This window comes from Lytechinus pictus, chromosome 6 (genome assembly GCF_037042905.1).
Source record: "Lytechinus pictus isolate F3 Inbred chromosome 6, Lp3.0, whole genome shotgun sequence".
NCBI lineage: Eukaryota > Metazoa > Echinodermata > Echinoidea > Temnopleuroida > Toxopneustidae > Lytechinus > Lytechinus pictus.
The window spans coordinates 1180797-1199192 of NC_087250.1; the positions used below are offsets into that span (position 1 = coordinate 1180797).

General features: G+C 35.9%; 1 protein-coding gene across 2 annotated transcripts in view; it reads left to right on the forward strand.

The window, feature by feature from the left end:
- Positions 1 to 18396, forward strand: part of LOC129263916 (PAX-interacting protein 1-like) — a 31846-nt gene that overhangs the window by 9903 nt on the left and 3547 nt on the right. Inside the window, exons 3-17 of one of the 2 annotated variants that reach the window (XM_064100651.1) lie at positions 624 to 731; positions 1672 to 1785; positions 3354 to 4055; positions 4925 to 5045; positions 6018 to 6109; positions 7018 to 7113; positions 7989 to 8129; positions 8682 to 8803; positions 10090 to 10274; positions 10659 to 10702; positions 11916 to 12013; positions 13477 to 13594; positions 14378 to 14546; positions 15365 to 15465; positions 17327 to 17537. In XM_064100651.1, the coding sequence (XP_063956721.1) occupies positions 624 to 731; positions 1672 to 1785; positions 3354 to 4055; positions 4925 to 5045; positions 6018 to 6109; positions 7018 to 7113; positions 7989 to 8129; positions 8682 to 8803; positions 10090 to 10274; positions 10659 to 10702; positions 11916 to 12013; positions 13477 to 13594; positions 14378 to 14546; positions 15365 to 15465; positions 17327 to 17537 (2422 nt within the window). The remainder of the gene's footprint in view (positions 1 to 623; positions 732 to 1671; positions 1786 to 3353; positions 4056 to 4924; positions 5046 to 6017; positions 6110 to 7017; positions 7114 to 7988; positions 8130 to 8681; positions 8804 to 10089; positions 10275 to 10658; positions 10703 to 11915; positions 12014 to 13476; positions 13595 to 14377; positions 14547 to 15364; positions 15466 to 17326; positions 17538 to 18396) is intronic. The other variant, XM_064100652.1, reaches the window with a different exon arrangement.

Below are 18396 nucleotides of genomic sequence, written 5' to 3' on the forward strand. Positions count from 1 at the left end.
TCGGCAATGCGACCAAGATCTGTGATATCAAACACGTACAACTCCCTCATTACTTTAGTACTTATTTCACTTATATTCTCACTTTTATAGAGTCTATCACAAGGTGAGGTGTTCTCTTTATGAGATGACAAGTACAGAGGTTTCACAACATTATATCATTGATGAATCGTTTGTCATATGATTAGAATGAGCAAAAAGAGATGTTTTGGGGTATATTTTCAGTGTCCAAATGGGAGAGTTGTACGTGTGTGACATCACAGATCTTGGTCGCATTGCCAATGGGAGGATCTCCATAGCATTAGTGATCTCGACATTCAAATGCCCATAACTCTCTTATTGCTAGTCCTATTTTACTCAAAGTTTTGTTGATCTTATTCTTTGATTTTTCTGCTTTCACAAAAGCTAACTTGCTCCAAGCGTTTCATTCTCCTTTAACTCATGACTGGAAATAAGACAGAATCAGCTAAATGACAATTAGACCAAATGGTTTAGACTAAGAAGGATGTGTGACTATTTACAGATTTGTGCAGGAATCACCTTTATAGCTTCAAAGGGATCAAGGACTGATTGAATTATCTTGCTGTACAATCCATTCTTCATTTTATTTTCATTCTTTTATCCAGTCAAAATGGGTGTCTATGTCAGTTCGATGCAAGACTCTATTACCTGGCAAGGCGTTTGCACCTGAATCAGTCCGGCTCTTCACAAACTCCATTGTTTGTTTTTCAAAGGTGAGGCAAGGTTTATCATTTTTTCTTTTCTTTGCTATTATAATTACTTTATTAAACAAAAGCCTATTCAATAATATTATAGTCTCCCATAGGGCCCTGCAACATCATAGATATCAAAACATTACGTAACAAACACCTTAACATAACGTTGGCATAAAGTTATAAACAAGTAGAACAATCATGTTGTTAATACCTTGGTCACATTTGCTCTACAGCGGCCGTACGGCGAGTCGAAAACAGCCGTTTTAATATTTTTTTGTACCAATTACATATAGGTGGTTTGAATTAAAATTAATAAAACGGCTGTTTTCGACTCACCGTACGGCCGCCGTAGAGCAAATGTGACCAAGGTATAAGGTTGCAAGGAAATGAAAAGATACCATAAGAATGAATTATTTTAAAAGCAGAGCAAATAATATAGAATCCCTGAGACTTACATTATTTCAAGTAGAATAGAAATTTATGCTAGGGAGCAGAAGAAAAAAAATCTTTGATGAATCTTTGAAAAAAAGTGATCATTTGTAAAGAAAAGATATGGTTGAACTGGGTCTTGTAACAGACAAGCTTGCAATCATTTCCAAAGCTCAAACAACAGTTTTCAAAATAAATGCAATTATCTTGATTGGTCTTTGCGATTTGTGATTTCGGCCCCTGAAAGTAACGTGTAAGGATAACAAATTGCTTTCATTTTGTGTGTATTTACTTGTATTATTATTTTGATTGTTCTTTTGGGATAATCATTCATGTAGATGACTATCATAGAACCTGTTAGTGTTTTAGTGATGATAAAGTAGATTTTCTATCTCTTTAATTTTATTTTAAAAATGGTTACCAGAGAAGGGTTTTTTTTCCCGGGTCATTCGTGTGATAAAGCTGGCGATCATCTAGTCTTATCGCTAGCTTCACTCTTTCATCTTGAATAATCTCTGATTTTTATTAGGTGTCGACTACTGATCGCAATGCATTATGGGCCCTGATAACATTCCATGGTGGAACTTGTAGGGCTAATCTGAGTAAAGGATGTACGCACCTAGTTACATCAAAATGTGAAGGGGTAAGTGATTTCTCGCTGTCATTCAGGGGGTAATGTAGGTCAAAGCTCAAGGTTCCATGTAAATAATTTGGTCAAATTTTAAGGTTACAGGTTGATAATTGGGTCATAATTGAAGCTTTCATGTTGATAATTAGGTCAGGTTCAAGGCTACATGTTGATATGAGGGTCAAAATTGAAAGCTATTGGTTGATAATTAGAGTTCAAGGTAAACGGTTGATACGTATGTGTATATTTGACATTAGTTTAGAATTCAAAGCTGCATATTGATGTAAATCATATAGATTGTACCATGTCAATGTTACAATTAATCAGGTGAAAAGTTCAAAGTTACCGTCAGACTTAAAACAATGGGCCAAGGTGTTCAGATGTTTTGACAATGTTGTTTTAGCAGAATATATATTTAAAAATTATGATCAAATTTTCATGGCATTTCGTATATCGGTCCAATATGTGGTTGATACCTGATCTGTTTAGGGTTGGGTTTCTACATGTAGGTAAGGTTAGTGTTTATGAATTCAAAGATCTATAAGAGTGAGTCAAACTCAAAGATTGTAAACATTTGATATGTGAGCATGAAAGGGACATACATTATTTATGGTCAAGATTGTTGAGATGTGAACCTCTTTAATGAACAATATATCATCACACCATTAGCATTCATCATCATCATCATAATCATCATCATCATCATCATCATCATCATCATCATCATCATCATCATCATCATCATCATCATCATCGCCACCACTTCCGCCACCACCACCACCACCATCAAAACCACCACCACCACCACCTGCAACAACATAAAGTTTATTTGAATAAAAAGAGAAAAATTCAACAAACATTACACTGAAAATTTCATCAAAATCAGAAGTAAAATATGAAAGTTATGACATTTAAAAGTTTCGCTTAATTTCACAGAACAGTTATATGCACATCCTGGTCAGTATGCAAATGAGGAGACTGATGATATCATCCACTCACTATTTCTTTTGTATTTTATTATATGAAATATTCGAATTTTCTCCTCATTGTCAAGTGAAACAACAATAATTCCTCCCTGAACGTATGGAATTAGCATTGTTTAATACTACATGGTTCAGTCACATTGGTCTTTATTGTCAAATTTGTAAAAAATGAAATATTGATTAATTCAAACAATAAAAAACAAAAGAAATAGTGAGTGAGGGACATCATCGACTGTCTCATTTGCATGTGACTGAGTTGTGCATATCACTGATTTTTGAAAGATAAACGAACTTTAGAATGTCATAACTTTCTTATTTTACATCCGATTTTGATGAAATTTTCAGCGTCATTTATGCTAGTTTGATTTTTCTCTATTTATTCAAATCAACAGTTTCCTGTGGTGGACTTGACCTTTAATGAACAATATATCATCAAACCATTAGCATTCATCATCATCATCATCACCACCACCACCATCATCAAAGTCAAAAAGATAATCATCACCTTTGTCATCATCACAGTAATCATTATAAGTTTTATAAGTTTGGTTCCTATGGTCATCTTATCTTTTTGTTCATTTTATAATGCTATTATTTCAGGCAAAGTATGAGTGTGCGTCGCAGCATGAGACGGAGGTTAAGATTGTGTGTCCAGACTGGATCCTCTCCTCAGTCCTCGCAAAGAAACTACAAGATGAAAAAACATTCCATCCCAAATACCTCACTTTACAAACTCCACCCACAGAGGGAGCCCTTTGCCAGGATATTGAAATGAAAATGGAAGAGGTAGACAAGGACGAGCCGGCTGAAGAGGGCGATGATAAAACAGCAAAGGAGAAGAAAGAGAAAGTTGCAAGGCCAAAACTGAAACTTCCATGGGCAGATGATTTAATGCCTTTGCCTGACATATCAGCTCTGCCAGAACCATTACGTGATGCCCCGCCATCAGGGAGTACAGCTACGTCATCTGCTATGAGCTCATCACCAGCGGTGGGAGCTTCTTATAACACCTCCAGTACAGGTTATAGTACGCCATCATCAAAAACAAAAGACAAAAAACATAAGAAAGATAAGAAGAAAAAGAAGAAGCACAAAAAGGAGAAGAAAAAGAAGGACAAGAAAAAGCACAAGCATGCAAGTGAAAGTGGTGCCACTGGTTTAGGACTGCCTAAAGAGGGCGCTGGTGGTTCTAACCTCGACCAAGGGATGAAGAATCGAAACATGTTGAGGAACATAACAAACAAGACTGATTACTTGCCATCAATGATTGGTGTGACCGTTGATAAAACACACGTATCACAGGTAAGATAGTTGCAATATCAAATAGATTAAAATGGTTTGGTTTATTCTGAACTCCTCATTTAATGTTTTATACTTTTGTGGGGAAGAATTTTAATAGAGCAGTTTACATTATTTTAGTTCTGTGTCCTACATGTATCTTTAAGTTGCGATTGATCCAATCAACCACAACTATGAAAAACCAGCACTGTCAACATTATGTGTTTGTTCAAAATATTTTCTAGATCTGATATGTATTCATACATTAATTGTTTTCCTGAAAATTCAGTGTGCTTCTCTTTGTTTACAAAGGACATTGTGTCAAATTCCTCTAGAAAAAAATATGGCATTGATAGATTTCTGTACAGTAGAGATTGATTGGATCAATCATAACTCTTTGTAAGACAGGGCCCTGGTCTCCATATGATTTTGTTGCTCTACAGATAGTGTCTACATATACACTCAATGAGGTCACATTCTTTATTTATTTCTTAGAAAGCTGTATACAAATCTAAAATTGATTTTTTGTGTCACGATACATGTAAATAAAGGTTTAAGGACCCCTTCTAAATCAGGTGGCGTAATCAAGGGGTGTTCCAAAAGACAGCCATGATTTTCATTTTAATGGATTTTGTGATATTTTTTTTGATCGTTATAATATTTTCCACAAATTTGACTAAAAATTCTGTTCAAATATTCAAATTTTCACAATTTTTTCATTGTTTGCAAATAAAATTTTGTTGCTTTAGGTTCCCCCATTATACTCATCTTTTTCTATTCTCCAACAGGCTTCAAATAATCTAGGATGGTGACTGAATGTCTTAAGGGCCGTTTCATTCTCAATTTGTTCAATTGTTTGAAATTAAAGATTATTTTTTTCTTCTGCTCTCCAGCAGGTTTTGAATGCGGTTGGTGGTCGACCAGGGGGTCATAAAGGACGTTTAGATCAAAGTTATGGAAGCTTACAAGTCATACCTGAGATACATTACTATGGACATGATGCATCAGCGGGAGGTACCAACCATTCTCAATTTCAAGGAAACCATTATCAACTTGTTTTGGTTACCATTTCGATAGTTTTCTTTATTTATCTTTTTGCACATTCCTAAGGGTTGTACTGTTATATTTTTTAAAAGCAAAATCATTCCTTTTTTACAGTGACATTAGGTGGGAGGTCTGGGTTTAGATTTTTCTCCTGGGAACCAAATAAGAATGTACGTCTTTATTGACCTTTTTGCACATTCCTGAGGGACGTACTGTTTTCTTAATTTTTTTAAAAAAGCAATATCATTCCTCTTTTACAGTGACATTAGTTGGGAGGTTTTGGTTTAGATTTTTCTGCGGGAACCAAATAAGAATGTACGTCTTTAATTTTTAACGATGAATAACCTACTTGAATTCAAGTTATTTGACACCCAAACAATTAGTATTATCTTCTGCTCTTTGAATTGGGAATATTACTCCTTTTCTTTATAGGCCCCTTTACATAGTCAATTTCGATTTGTATAATGTTTTTTTTCCTGAGAACCATATTCCTTTCACCTTTTAATAATGAATGAGGTGAATAAGTTGGGATCAAGGCTGAATATGCACTTGTTATTCATTCTGGCAAACGTTTGGCAAGCTTGTAGCTGCATTTCAAGATGTGAGAGTACACCCCACTGTAGGTTGTATTGTGTTTTTGTAGACTAATGGATTTTGAGCTGGGATAATAATAACGGTTATTTATATGCGCTATACACAAAAAGTATCACAGCGCTTACAATTGTCAGAAATGAAATATGAATATACATTTGTAAATCTTAATCTTAATCTGCTTCGTTCACCAACAATTTAAGGGACAAGCCCGGTCAGCACATCATTCACAGAAGCTCTAGTATAGCACTTGAGGCCACCAGGCCCCAGATTGGTTAGCCAAGTCAAACCAAACAGTGATAGCAATAAATATGTGGATATGTTACCATCTTTGTTTTCTCATCTTCATAGTGACCCCAGACTCTTGTTTACTTGGATGTATTTTCCTCATCATTGAATACCCTCATCTAGTTGGTCTGGATTACATTGATACATGGAGGAAGGTGAGCGTTATAAGAAGATGATGAGAAGGAGGAGGAGGGTGAGAGCTATAAGAGGGTGATGAGAAGGAGGAGGAGGGTGAGAGTTATAAGAGGGTGATGAGAAGGAGGAGGAGGGTGAGAGTTATAAGAGGGTGATGAGAAGGAGGAGGAAGGTGAGAATTATAAGAGGGTGATGAGAAGGAGGAGGAGGAGATCGATGATGATATTATACAAATAGCGAATAGGCATGAGTGCGATGGTACGAGATTTAGCATGAGGTGAAAGAAAGATGCTCTATTCAACGAGGCGTTAGCCGAGTTGAATAGAGTGTTTCTTTCTTTCACCGAATGCGAAATCTTGCACCATTGCACGAATAAGAATATTCGCTATTTGTGTTGTACAACGCCTCGGAGTTTAGCGAATTTATGAAAAAACAAAGAGTTTTTCCTGCAGTAATCTATGAAAAGGGAGCAAAAATATGGAAAGCGATGAGCAAAATCCCACAAGCGCACATGATCTTGTGCATTTAGCCAGCAGGCTATAGATACGCGTATTGCACCTTCATTTTTATTGAGCACAATGAATTAAATCGTATTGTGACGTCACCTCCTAAACCTGTGCAACGATACATTTTGGATGGTATGTCGTGTGTGCAACGGTACGAATGTTTAACATTCAGCCTCCCATTTGCTCGCATACAACAAGCTAAGTAGGCATTGTACAATGAGGATTGTGATGAAGATGATGTTGATAATAATGTTGATGGTGGGGATGTTGATGATGGTGATGAAGGCGATGATGATAATGATTAGGAGGACCATTATTAGGTTAATGATGATGATGAGGATTACTTATGAGTCAGGAAGCTTACAAATCAAGCCTTGATTTTTTGTAAATATCATAAATTAATTTCTTTTGTATTTTTACAGGTTATTGTTGAACATGGTGGAATCGTTGATGATTGCTACTCAGATCGTATTACACATATCATGTGTGATACGCAGCGGACAGATATCTTTAGACTGGTAAGTTCATATTATTTCTTGAAAATAGGAGAAGAAAAAGAAGGAGGAGGAGGACAATGTTGTGACAAAATTATCTACTTGAGCCTCTTGGATTGTCATTGGGGTTGGAGAAGATCAACTTATGATGACTTGAACAACAATTAGCATGATAAAATGAGCTATATTACATATCTTTTGGGATCAATCCTCGGCATGCCTGAAGTGGATATATTGTTGACCTCAGCCATGTCATCATCCTTACTGATATTACTCAGATCTTGCGGCCTCAGAACCATCCTTGATCATCTGTATCATCTTTAGACTTTCACCATGGCTTAAGCTGTCAGATTGAACCACCTTTAGAATGATTAGGAGCCTGTTTCACAAAGTGGTGCATCTTGGTATTCAATTAATGAAAAACACATATTAGGGGCTTGCGATTGTATTATTGGGTTGCAGTTAATCTCCACTGTTTTATGCCACATTGTATTATCCCAGGTGGGTGTTTCATTAAGCTGTTCGTAAGATAAGAACGACTTTAAGAACGACTGGTGATCCTTTCTTTTGGTAAATGGCATACACCATAGGCGATGGTTAAGTGCGTACAAAACGATCACCAGTTGTTCTTAAAGTCGCTCTTAACTTACGAACAGCCCCCTGGTACGTGTTTCACAAAGCTGAATAAAATTTCTTAAAAATAATGTTTCATAAAGTTACAAACGACTGTATGCACGACTTGTGACCCTTTCTTGTGATAGATGATATATCCCTATGCTGGTGACTCTAGACCGGTTAGTTCATATTGTGACCTAAGATTGCGTTCCAGGTGAGCGTAAAGCCTTGTGTAACTTTATGGAAACACTCGCCTGATAAGCTATTTACACTTCTCCATGCAGGCAATGAAAGATGGGAAGCGATGCGTAACAGCAAGCTGGTTGAATGATTGTTTAAAGAAGAAAGCTATGCTACCACCATGGAGGGCACTTCATTTCCCAGCCCCATCTTACCCTCTCCAACCACCGCCTTGTAAAGACCAGGTAAGTAGATCCTATTTTTATCATCATTATTATTTAACCTATTGACTACTGAATTCTGTAATTTCCATAGACTTTGTACAGGGACCACCTGGTTCCAGTTGGCAATGGGTTATATTTATTTGGCAAAAGAAATACAATAATTAATTACAGATGAAAATTGGAAGAATGCAGTAATCCTTGGGATGTTGGTGACAGAAAAAAGTAATTGAAATAACTATTGAAATTGCCTTCTTTTCCAGTTGGAAGGGAATGGAAACATTACATGTCAAACTTGAATGATGCTGTAATACGGACATGTTTCAATTTATATTTCAGATCATTGCTGTGATTGGTTTTGAATGCAGAGAGAAAAACGATGTGAAGATGATGTTTTACATGTATAATTATATTTCAGATCATTGCTGTGACTGGTTTTGAGGGTGGAGAAAGAAACGATGTGAAGATGATATTTTACTTGTATAATTGTATTTCAGATAATTGCTGTAACTGGTTTTGAGGGTGGAGAAAGAAACGATGTGAAGATGATATTTTACTTGTATAATTGTATTTCAGATAATTGCTGTAACTGGTTTTGAAGGTGGAGAAAGAAATGATGTGAAGACAATGATAGAGATGACTGGAGCTAAATACACAGGATTCTTTAGCAGAGGGAATACTCTACTTATATGTAAAAGGTAATAACCCATTACCAATTAACATAATTCAATTATTAATAATAATAATAACGCAGTTCTTGTATAGCGCATATCACATTATGAATAATGTCCCTATGCACTTCCAAAGGACTTGGATATTATTACTTTGGCTTTAGCCCTGCAGCCTTTTACAGCGCGGTGGCATTTCAAGGAATAAATTCCTGCCAGGTACCCATTCACCTCAACTGGGTTGAGTGCAGCACAATGTGGACAAATTTCTCGCTGAAGGAAATTACGCCATGGCTGGGATTCAAACCCACGACCCTCTGTTTCAAAGTCAGAAGACTAATCCACTGGGCCACAATGCTCCACTAAATTCTATTCTATTTTTTTGTAATTAGTTTATCATGGATGGATATTTGTTTGAAAATCCATCTTTAGAGGCTTATAATGATTAATTAAGCTTTCCTATCATCAGCTTCAAATATTTTATTAAAAATGGTATGATTTGGGTTTCACAGAGGAACATTTTATACAAATATTGCAATTTTCATGATATTTTTGTTGAAATTGTAATAGTCCTAATATGGTCCAAATACTTACCTCATCATTTTTTTTTCTTCTTCCAACAAACCATACTTGAATTTGATTTTCAAAGAGTCTTTTTGCACAAGATGCTGTAGTTGTCATGGAGGGACAAAATGCGCTTTCTTAACTAACCAAAAGACTTCAACAAATATGTGCTTAAAACATATCTTTTTAAGAAGCACAGGTTTTTGTTGTACTGAAAAATTAAAACCAACCTTCTAGATGCACAGATACAATTCATTTGATATAAGCCATTTTATACATCCATTCTGCGCATGATCAGAAGAAGGTCATTGGTACTAAAGTGACATGGTAGTTTAATAATTAATGAGATAAGCACCAACTTTGATGGCCTGATTATTCTGATATTCTTTTGAATTGTGTTTTTCGTTAGGTCCACAAAAGGCATTGCGTCCATTAGCGACTGGTATTTCATAGTTGGCCAAGTACACATCGATATAACAACATGCTAATGCATTCATAGCAGAAATGCAACAAAAGAGTGTTCATTGTGTGCTATTTTAGTCACCTGGTCCATGCAATTTCTTCATCCTGCTATGTAAGGCAAGCTTACGTAATATCTTGCTTTGAAATCTGCCTATCATAATGAAAGAAATGAAAGATTATTTGACCAAAATTGCCCATGGAGTAACTACGAACAGGACTACTATACAGCTCTAAGACCTGAATATTATTATTATTGTTATTATTATTTTGTTTCTATTGACCATTTGTAGGCTTGAAGGAGCTAAGTATGAGAAGGCCCAGGAATGGAGGACGCCGGTCACTAATGTCCAGTGGTTGAGTGAGGTTATACTAGGAAACTATGATGCTCTTCATAACTTTGTTATGCCTCGTTACCAAGTCTTTGATGTAGATGATCCTTTTAAGCTTGAATTACTCAGACCACTCAAGCTTATGGGTAAGAGGAAAGATTATTCAAAATGTCTCTCCCCTGTTTCATAGATGCAGGCTATTTTACAGTGGAAAACACTCTGTCCCTTGGATAGGACGTTAAATGGAGGCCCCGTGTAGAGGAGAATCACCGCCTTTGCGCGTTAAATGATGATAGCAATACTGATAAATATTCTACTACAAGTACTATTACAATGTTTCCTGCTACTGTTGCTACATATCGCTACCACTATTGCTACTACATGTAGCAATTTTGATAATACTAGTAATTTTGATATTATTAGAGAATTCATTACTACTTCTACATGTGACTAACTCTACTACATTGTTGATAAATTAATAAATGATAAAACAATATCAATCTTTGACATTTCTGTTTTTATTTTCACAGAACCATGGACTATTCCAATTAAAATCTCACAGTCTATTCGGCGGGTAAGCTTAATTTTAGTTTTTTCTCCAACTCAAAAAGCACTGATCACCAGTTCTTCTAAGAATTATTATCTGAAAGATTGTCCTTTTTAAAACTGTGTTTTTGATAAAAATGATAATAATTTAACAGCGCATATACTGTCCAAAGATGTTCGTGGCACTATCCTTTCAACAATTCTGTTGTATAAACCCTCAAAATACACAAATTATGCTATGCAAATTTACATTTCCTAATGTATACAATTTTGCATTGTTCATCGGGTTCCAATCTACCTTCTTAGATTCACTATAAAGAAACTTTATCAATCCGTGATAGAACTCATAAGCAACCTGTATTAACTTTTTTTATCGAATGTTCAGAATCATGTGACATATTTGCTATTCTTCATATCTATCTTTATTTTTTAATGCATTTTTGGCATTTATTTGTATCTTTTTTTTGGCACTTGATGCAAGATTTTCCCCAATCCTAAACCACTCCCTCCCCTACAATCAGGGAGAAGCTTAGAATTTATTACTCATACAATCTGTAAAATGGAATAGGCATATAGACTGTGATAGTTGTGTAACACTCTTTTAAAAGTAGCGTGGTAGATATGAGTGTTATCTCGTAGAAGTACTTCAATAAGTGAATCCAAACTCAGAAGTATATAAAGTTCAGATAATATTTTTTAAGGTCTGTTGGTGATGCACACAAACATATATAAATAAACAGTTTGTTGTGAACTCGGGCACTCCCCTACCATGGCCTCAAAGGGCAGGAGTGCAAGCTTGTGTAGTTGTAGTCCGAAGACTAAGAAAGAACCCAGAGAATATCAAGCCCCTCTAATTCATACTCTGAGGGGAGGTGTTTACGCCTTGGGACTATTGAAACTGTACATGGGTAGACAACTTAATGAAATATTACAAAGGACAGGTCTGGAAGTTGTAGGTAGCAAAGAGTAATAAATAAAGGATTGAGATGAACTAATGAAGGGAGGAAGATTATCTAAGGGAATCTATTGTTTGCCACTGAAGATGGTGTTTTCATTTGGTTAAGGTATTGTTATTAAATGGTAATGTGGTTGTATCACTGCCTGAATATATCCATGGTCTAGTGATGTATATTTTACTCTTACAGTTGCACTGACATGTGTATGTGATACTCTAGCATAGACCGAAAGCATGAATATGGTATGAGGGATGTTTAACTTCTTTGACCATTCTTCTTTTTCAGAGTTACATTACTAGTATTGCTCAGAAGACAGCTAACCTTGCTAATGGGAAACGAAAAGGAGATCCACAGTCCCCTGGAAATGCTTCTAAAAAGATAAGGTAAGAAGACCGGGGGGGGGGGGGGGGGGCACTTCCATTGACGAGTGGATACCATGCGCGACCATGGGGTCTCTAAAAGCACCCTAAACGCGTATTTTCCATATTCTGAAAATGTACACCTTAACAAGTAACGGTGTGTGATGAAACCCTACCCTTAACAAGTATTGGAAACAAAACGATACTCTTGGCAAGTATTCCCTGAATTGAACCCCTAAACAAGTACAGCAATATTTTAATTGTTATGTCACAGACGTCGGCCGTCGGTTTTAATACCTTTACCTACATCGTTGGGTTTAGTACAACCCTACCTCCCACACCTTGCGCTAAACGTGTTCTAAACACATAGTAGTGTTGACTCTTGGGGCAAAAAGTTCATCTTTTATAAAACAATTTAGTCTTAATTTTTTATACCATCGCAAATTTGACCCTAAACACGTAGCTTCCTAGCAATAATAGATACCTTTTTTTGTTGTTATTTTAGTGTTTTTGACACCCTTATTACGTTACGTATGTAACGTGCCCTATCTTGAAAAAGACATCCTTTTTACGTGCTTTTTTGGTCGCGCATGGTATCCACTCGTCAATGGAAGTGGCCCCCCGGGTAAGAAGACCAGGGTCCCGTCTTACAAAGAGATGCGATGGATCAGATCAATCACAGCTATGGAAAGCCAGCAATGTCGACATATAAAATGACTTGTTTGTTAAACTATATTCCTACATTCACTGTTTTCTTAACCATTCAGTATGCTTCTTTGTTTTCAAAGGACTTTGAGCAAATTTCCTCAAGAAAAATTATGACATTGATGGATTTCCATATACTTGAGATTGATAGAATATAACACTTTGTAAGACGGTGCCCAGGAGTGGTTTCAGGTACAATGCTGTATTGCCATGTTGGTATTCGTATTGCAGCAATAGGTTTACTATACTATACTTATTTCTAATAGTTAATGTTAAAAGCTGCTGTCGAATACATCAGCTTCTAGGCTTGAGGAAATCTTGATGTTAAGTTTGGTGGTTGAGTTCGAAACTGTGGTAAAATCCGCTTTTGCACAGCCCTGTTTGAATGGGATCGGTGTTCCTTTCCAAACAATTTCCTGTTTTTAGTCATAACACTTGATATAAGTGATATAATCTTTGGCAAGACTACTGTTGTCAAATATGTGATATTAGATGCTTTCATAGGTAGTCTCTATTGATTACAGTAGTTCTAAACTCAAATGTGTTCATTTTTGTGTTGTATGGCATTGTTTAAATTTGATGTATTATTCATTGCGGAACTAAATAATCATATTATAACACGAGTTTCAATCCTGAACTATAGCAGCTCCACCTACGACCTCTGTAATTCAATGCACATGAGAAATATTCTCTTGATTATCTCTCTCTGTATCTGTCTCATTTTCCATCCCCTCTCTCCTACGCTCCTTCTCTCTCTCGCTTGCTCTCTCTGTCTTTGATAGGAATATGATTCAAATGGATGATGACTGGGATGCAGGTACCCCTCGTATTGCTCCTGACAAAGCTCCTAGGATTCTATTCACCGGTTTAGATGCACCGAGAATGGCAGACTTATCCAAAGTAAGTAACAAACTGAATCAGCTAGTATTTGAATTATTGTGAGAATGAAATACTTTACAATGTAAGTAAAAAAAAATAAGAATGACTTTTTTTATGTAGAAAATGTTACGGATTAAAAAAGTTTCATGTCAACATAAAAAAGAGACAGTTTTAAAAATATTTGTTATATCTCTCTTCCCCTTATGACAGATGTAGACTTGTGTAGAATGTTATGCAAGCTAATATCACGTCCTTCGATGTGTAATAAATACGATCTACTGACAAAAAAATTATAGAGAAAACAATGCTGACGAAATAAATAAGATATCTGGGAAATGTTTCACAAAAAAATCTGATTTGAAATCATGCAAAGATTTTGCAGGTTATTGGTGATATTATGCTCAGTGTATTCATTTATGAGAGTATTTATAGGACAGCATGTGAACGTCAATAACTGATTGAATTTCTCCCTCTCTAATTTGTTTTCCGTTTGTTCTTTCAAACACAGAATATTGAGAAGTCTGTGGTAAAATTGTAGCACAAAAGCTGATCTGATAACATTAACATTGATGCTATTAATAAAAGTGGACCATATTTTTTTTCATGCAACAAATAGTGAGATTTTTTGTGGTACTCATATGAGGATATTAAAAGCAATGGAAATTAATTAATGTTTCTCTAATCTCCTTTTTTTCTTTCAATAAACAGAAACTTCATGGTCAAATCATAGACTCAATTTACCATTAAATATTAAGATTTAAATAGCACTGGACTGTAATTTGTTTGTTTTCTCTCATTACACAGAAAATTGAGAAGCTAGGTGGTCGAATTGTTGACACTATTAGCCAGTGTACCCATCTAATAGCGGTCAAGATCATGAGGACGGTCAAGTTTTTAGCCGGTGTCTCGGTCTGTAAACACATCGTTACTCCAATGTGGATTGAAGAAAGCTACAAGAGTAGATGGTTTCTAGGTAAACATCAAGGCCCGTATTCTGATAGCAGGTTTAACTTAAACTCAGGTTTAAAGTTGTGGTTTAAGTATGGATAGCCAATTGTTACATAAATCACTAACAGTAGAGATATCATACTTCAGCTCATTTGACTCTCAAATCATTTATAATTGTCTACGAAGTATAAATAGATTATTGTCTTCACCATCAATCAATCAGGAAAGAGCACAGTAAACATAAGAAACATACAACCTAATAAAAAAAAATTGATACTTTTGGCTTCCCATACTTAAACCTCAACTTTAAACCTGAGTTTAAGTTAAACATGCTATCAGAATATGGGCCCAAAGGTTTTATAAAGCTTTGGTTAAGGTTCTGTAGTGTATATCAGTAAAAATTTCACATGAATTTGTTCATATTGGTGTAAGGTATGGCCAAACGATAGGACCAATTGAAATTAGTCTATATTGACCCAGGGGAAATTTTAGAAAGTTTTTAAGTTACAAATGACTCGATAAAGGGCTTTATAAAACCTTGCCAATCTACAATAATTTAATTTGGGCCAAGAGGGTATTTATTTGGCCACACCTTGGGCTCCTATGGACCGATTACCACATAAATGAATGTTTACCTGCGATAATTCTGTATAAAAGAATATTCAAGAGGTGCTTAAAACTCATTTCTTAGTATAAGAACTGTGATCTATTATTGGTTATTGCCAACATGATAGATTTATTAAAGCACTTTGTAATATTGGAAAATTGAGTAATTAAGCCGTAAGTGATATTTATTATAAGGAATTAACAAAATCAACTTTGATTTATTTGACTGTTTTATAGATGTGACAAACTTCTCTCTTGTGGATCAGGAGATGGAAACATTGTTTTCATTCCAGCTTAGAGAGTCTCTCATCAGAGCTAACAAACAAAAATTATTTAAGGTATAGTAGTGATGGTAGTGATGATAATGACGGTAATGATGATGGTGATGATGATGTTGATGATGATGATGAAAGTGATGATGAAGGTGATGATGATGATGATGATGATGATACTGGTAGTGATGATAATGACGGTAATGATGATGATGGTGATGATGATGGTGATGATGACGATGATGGTGATGATGATGATGATGATGATGATGAAAGTGATGATGAAGGTGATGATGATGATGATGATGATGATACTGGTAGTGATGATAATGACGGTAATGATGATGATGGTGATGATGATGATTATGATGAATGATGATGGTGATGGTTATGATGATGATGATGATGATGAAAGTGATGATGATGGTGATAATGATGATGATGATGGTGATGATGATGATGATGATGATGAAGGTGATGATGATGGTGATAATGATGATGATGATGGTGATGATGATGATGATGATGAAAGTGATGAAGGTGATGATAATGGTGATAATGATGATAATGATGATGATAATGATGATGGTGATGATGATGATGAAAGTGATGATAATGATGATGATGATACTGGTAGTGATGATAATGGCGGTAATGATGATGATGGTGAAGATAATGATGATAATGGTAGTGACAGTGATAATGATGAGAAAAGTAATGATAGTGGTGTCATATTTGTCATAATCATTAACGCTGGAGAGCCTTAAGCAGACAAGAATGAATATTTTAGTGATGTAGATGATGATAATATTGGTTTTAAGGATTGTTATGAAGATACTGATAATGGCGGTGTGTGATGATAGTGATCCTGATGATAATGATTCAAAAAATAATTCATTACTTAATTTTAAAATAAAATGTCATTTCATGTAAATAGAGGTTTTCCCATTCATGTTTTGTGTGTGCTTGGATCTCTCGGGTGCCTCTGTTGATGATATTCATGATGGTTGTAATTGATGATGATCAGATTACAAGCAGAAACTAATAAAGATATAAGTAATTATGGTGTCGATAATAATAATGATGACTCTAATGATACTGGTTGTGATAATAAATTAGGATGACCAAATGCACTCTTGCAGAAGTCTGTGTATGTGTCTTTCATACAGCAAACCTGCAGTAAGCTTTTCATTAATAATTCTTGCTTTGGTTTCTCGTTTTCATCTACATTTGCTCAAGTATAGAAAATTGTTACCCTGTAGTTCAAGTAATGCTTGAGCATCTGATTAGGGTAGCAATGTAATAATATGAAAAATTTGTATTAAGTGCTTTTAAATGGTTGCCCATAATTATTATGAGTTGTATACATAGACAATGAGAAACGATTGAAGGCTGCTGTGAAATACATATAGGCATGTATTCTGTACTCAAGTTTAATTTTAACTCAGGTTTGAAGTTGCGGTTTAACTATGGAAAGCCAATCGTAACACAAATCTGTAACGGTTCAGGCTCAATTCGTCATCTCATCTGTTGCTTGGATCATTCACAACTCCCTGGTGTAACTTAATTAGATTTATTCGCTAATATAGCATGATCAAAGGGCAAAGGTGAGTACAGGGATGCCACCAGTTTTCAGGCAAAAGCCTGAATTCAGGCTCTGATAATTTATTTTCAGGCCATAGTTTTAGCATTTTTTGTGTACAAAATATTGTATTCTAGATGATTTTCAGGCCCTCTGATCAATTCCAACTGGCATCCCTATGAGCATAAGAAGCAGGCATTGTTTTTAAGTTAAGCACAGTTATAGCCTGGATTTTTTTTATTTTCAGAAAACCGGCCATGGTGTCCTTAGGTTCATGCTGTAGACATAGCGCAGACTTTTGGTTCAGGGTTTGAATCTTTTTCTATTTCTTACTTTCTTGTACAGGATGTAACAATCTACATCACGCCTGGAGTCAAACCAGGAGCAAACATGTTGAGAGAGATCATAGAGTGTGCGGGGGGTAAGCTAGCCCCATCACGCCCCTCCCTGACAAAGATTAGTCACATACAGAGCGCCCTCGGGAAGGGAGCGTTTGTTGTTATCAGTTCACCCTCTGATATGCCGTCATGTAGAGATTTCTTTACACACAATATAGGTAAGTATGGAATTATCATGACGACAAATGGGGGGGGGGGATGTTTCTCAGACAGTTTAAATCTAACTGAATGTCATACTTAATCTTAATGTCACACTAATCCCATGACACACTACATGACGTGATTGCACCAAGTTGCCAATCCCATCTCAGTGCAATTGCATCGCAGGCCAGCATCTCATGGCGCCTCTTTTGTTTTTTGCGCTGCAGAAGTGCAGCAAACTGGTCACGATGTCATCGTCTAGGGCAAATCTGATTGGCTGAAATGAGCAAAATAGCAGAAAGATTTGACCTGTCAAATGTCTGAGATCTGCGATCCTACTGCAAAACAAAGCGGGTCACAGTTGCAGCGCGTTGTAAGTTGGCGCATACTCTGTGATTTTGTTGCAATCAGGTCTTGGTACAATCGGGTTGCATAGTGTGCGATGGGCTTGATATTAAGCATGCCATAAACATACCATGGTGTTGGATCTGACCATTGCGTCATACACCACACGGGGCTGGAAATTTAAGTGGAGTTTTTACTTCGTTGGGGGCGGAGGAATTGTGGGTGTTCCACAAAGAATTAAAGGTATTGTTTAACTTTGTGAGCAGCCGATTTAAAAAATTCTCAAACCAAGATGAAACATGTGTACAACTGCATGTATTAGAACTAATAAACCCTGAAAACAACCATTATTGAGAATGAAAAGCTAAAACTACAAGGCAAACCCCGATTTTGTAAATAGGTGTCTAATGACGCCTAAATAGTACACATTAGTGTATGGGATGAAATTAAGATGGTGTTTTCGGTCACTTTATATTTCAATTTTTGAAGCACTAAATAATTATTTTCGAACGCAATTTTTTCTGGGCTTCA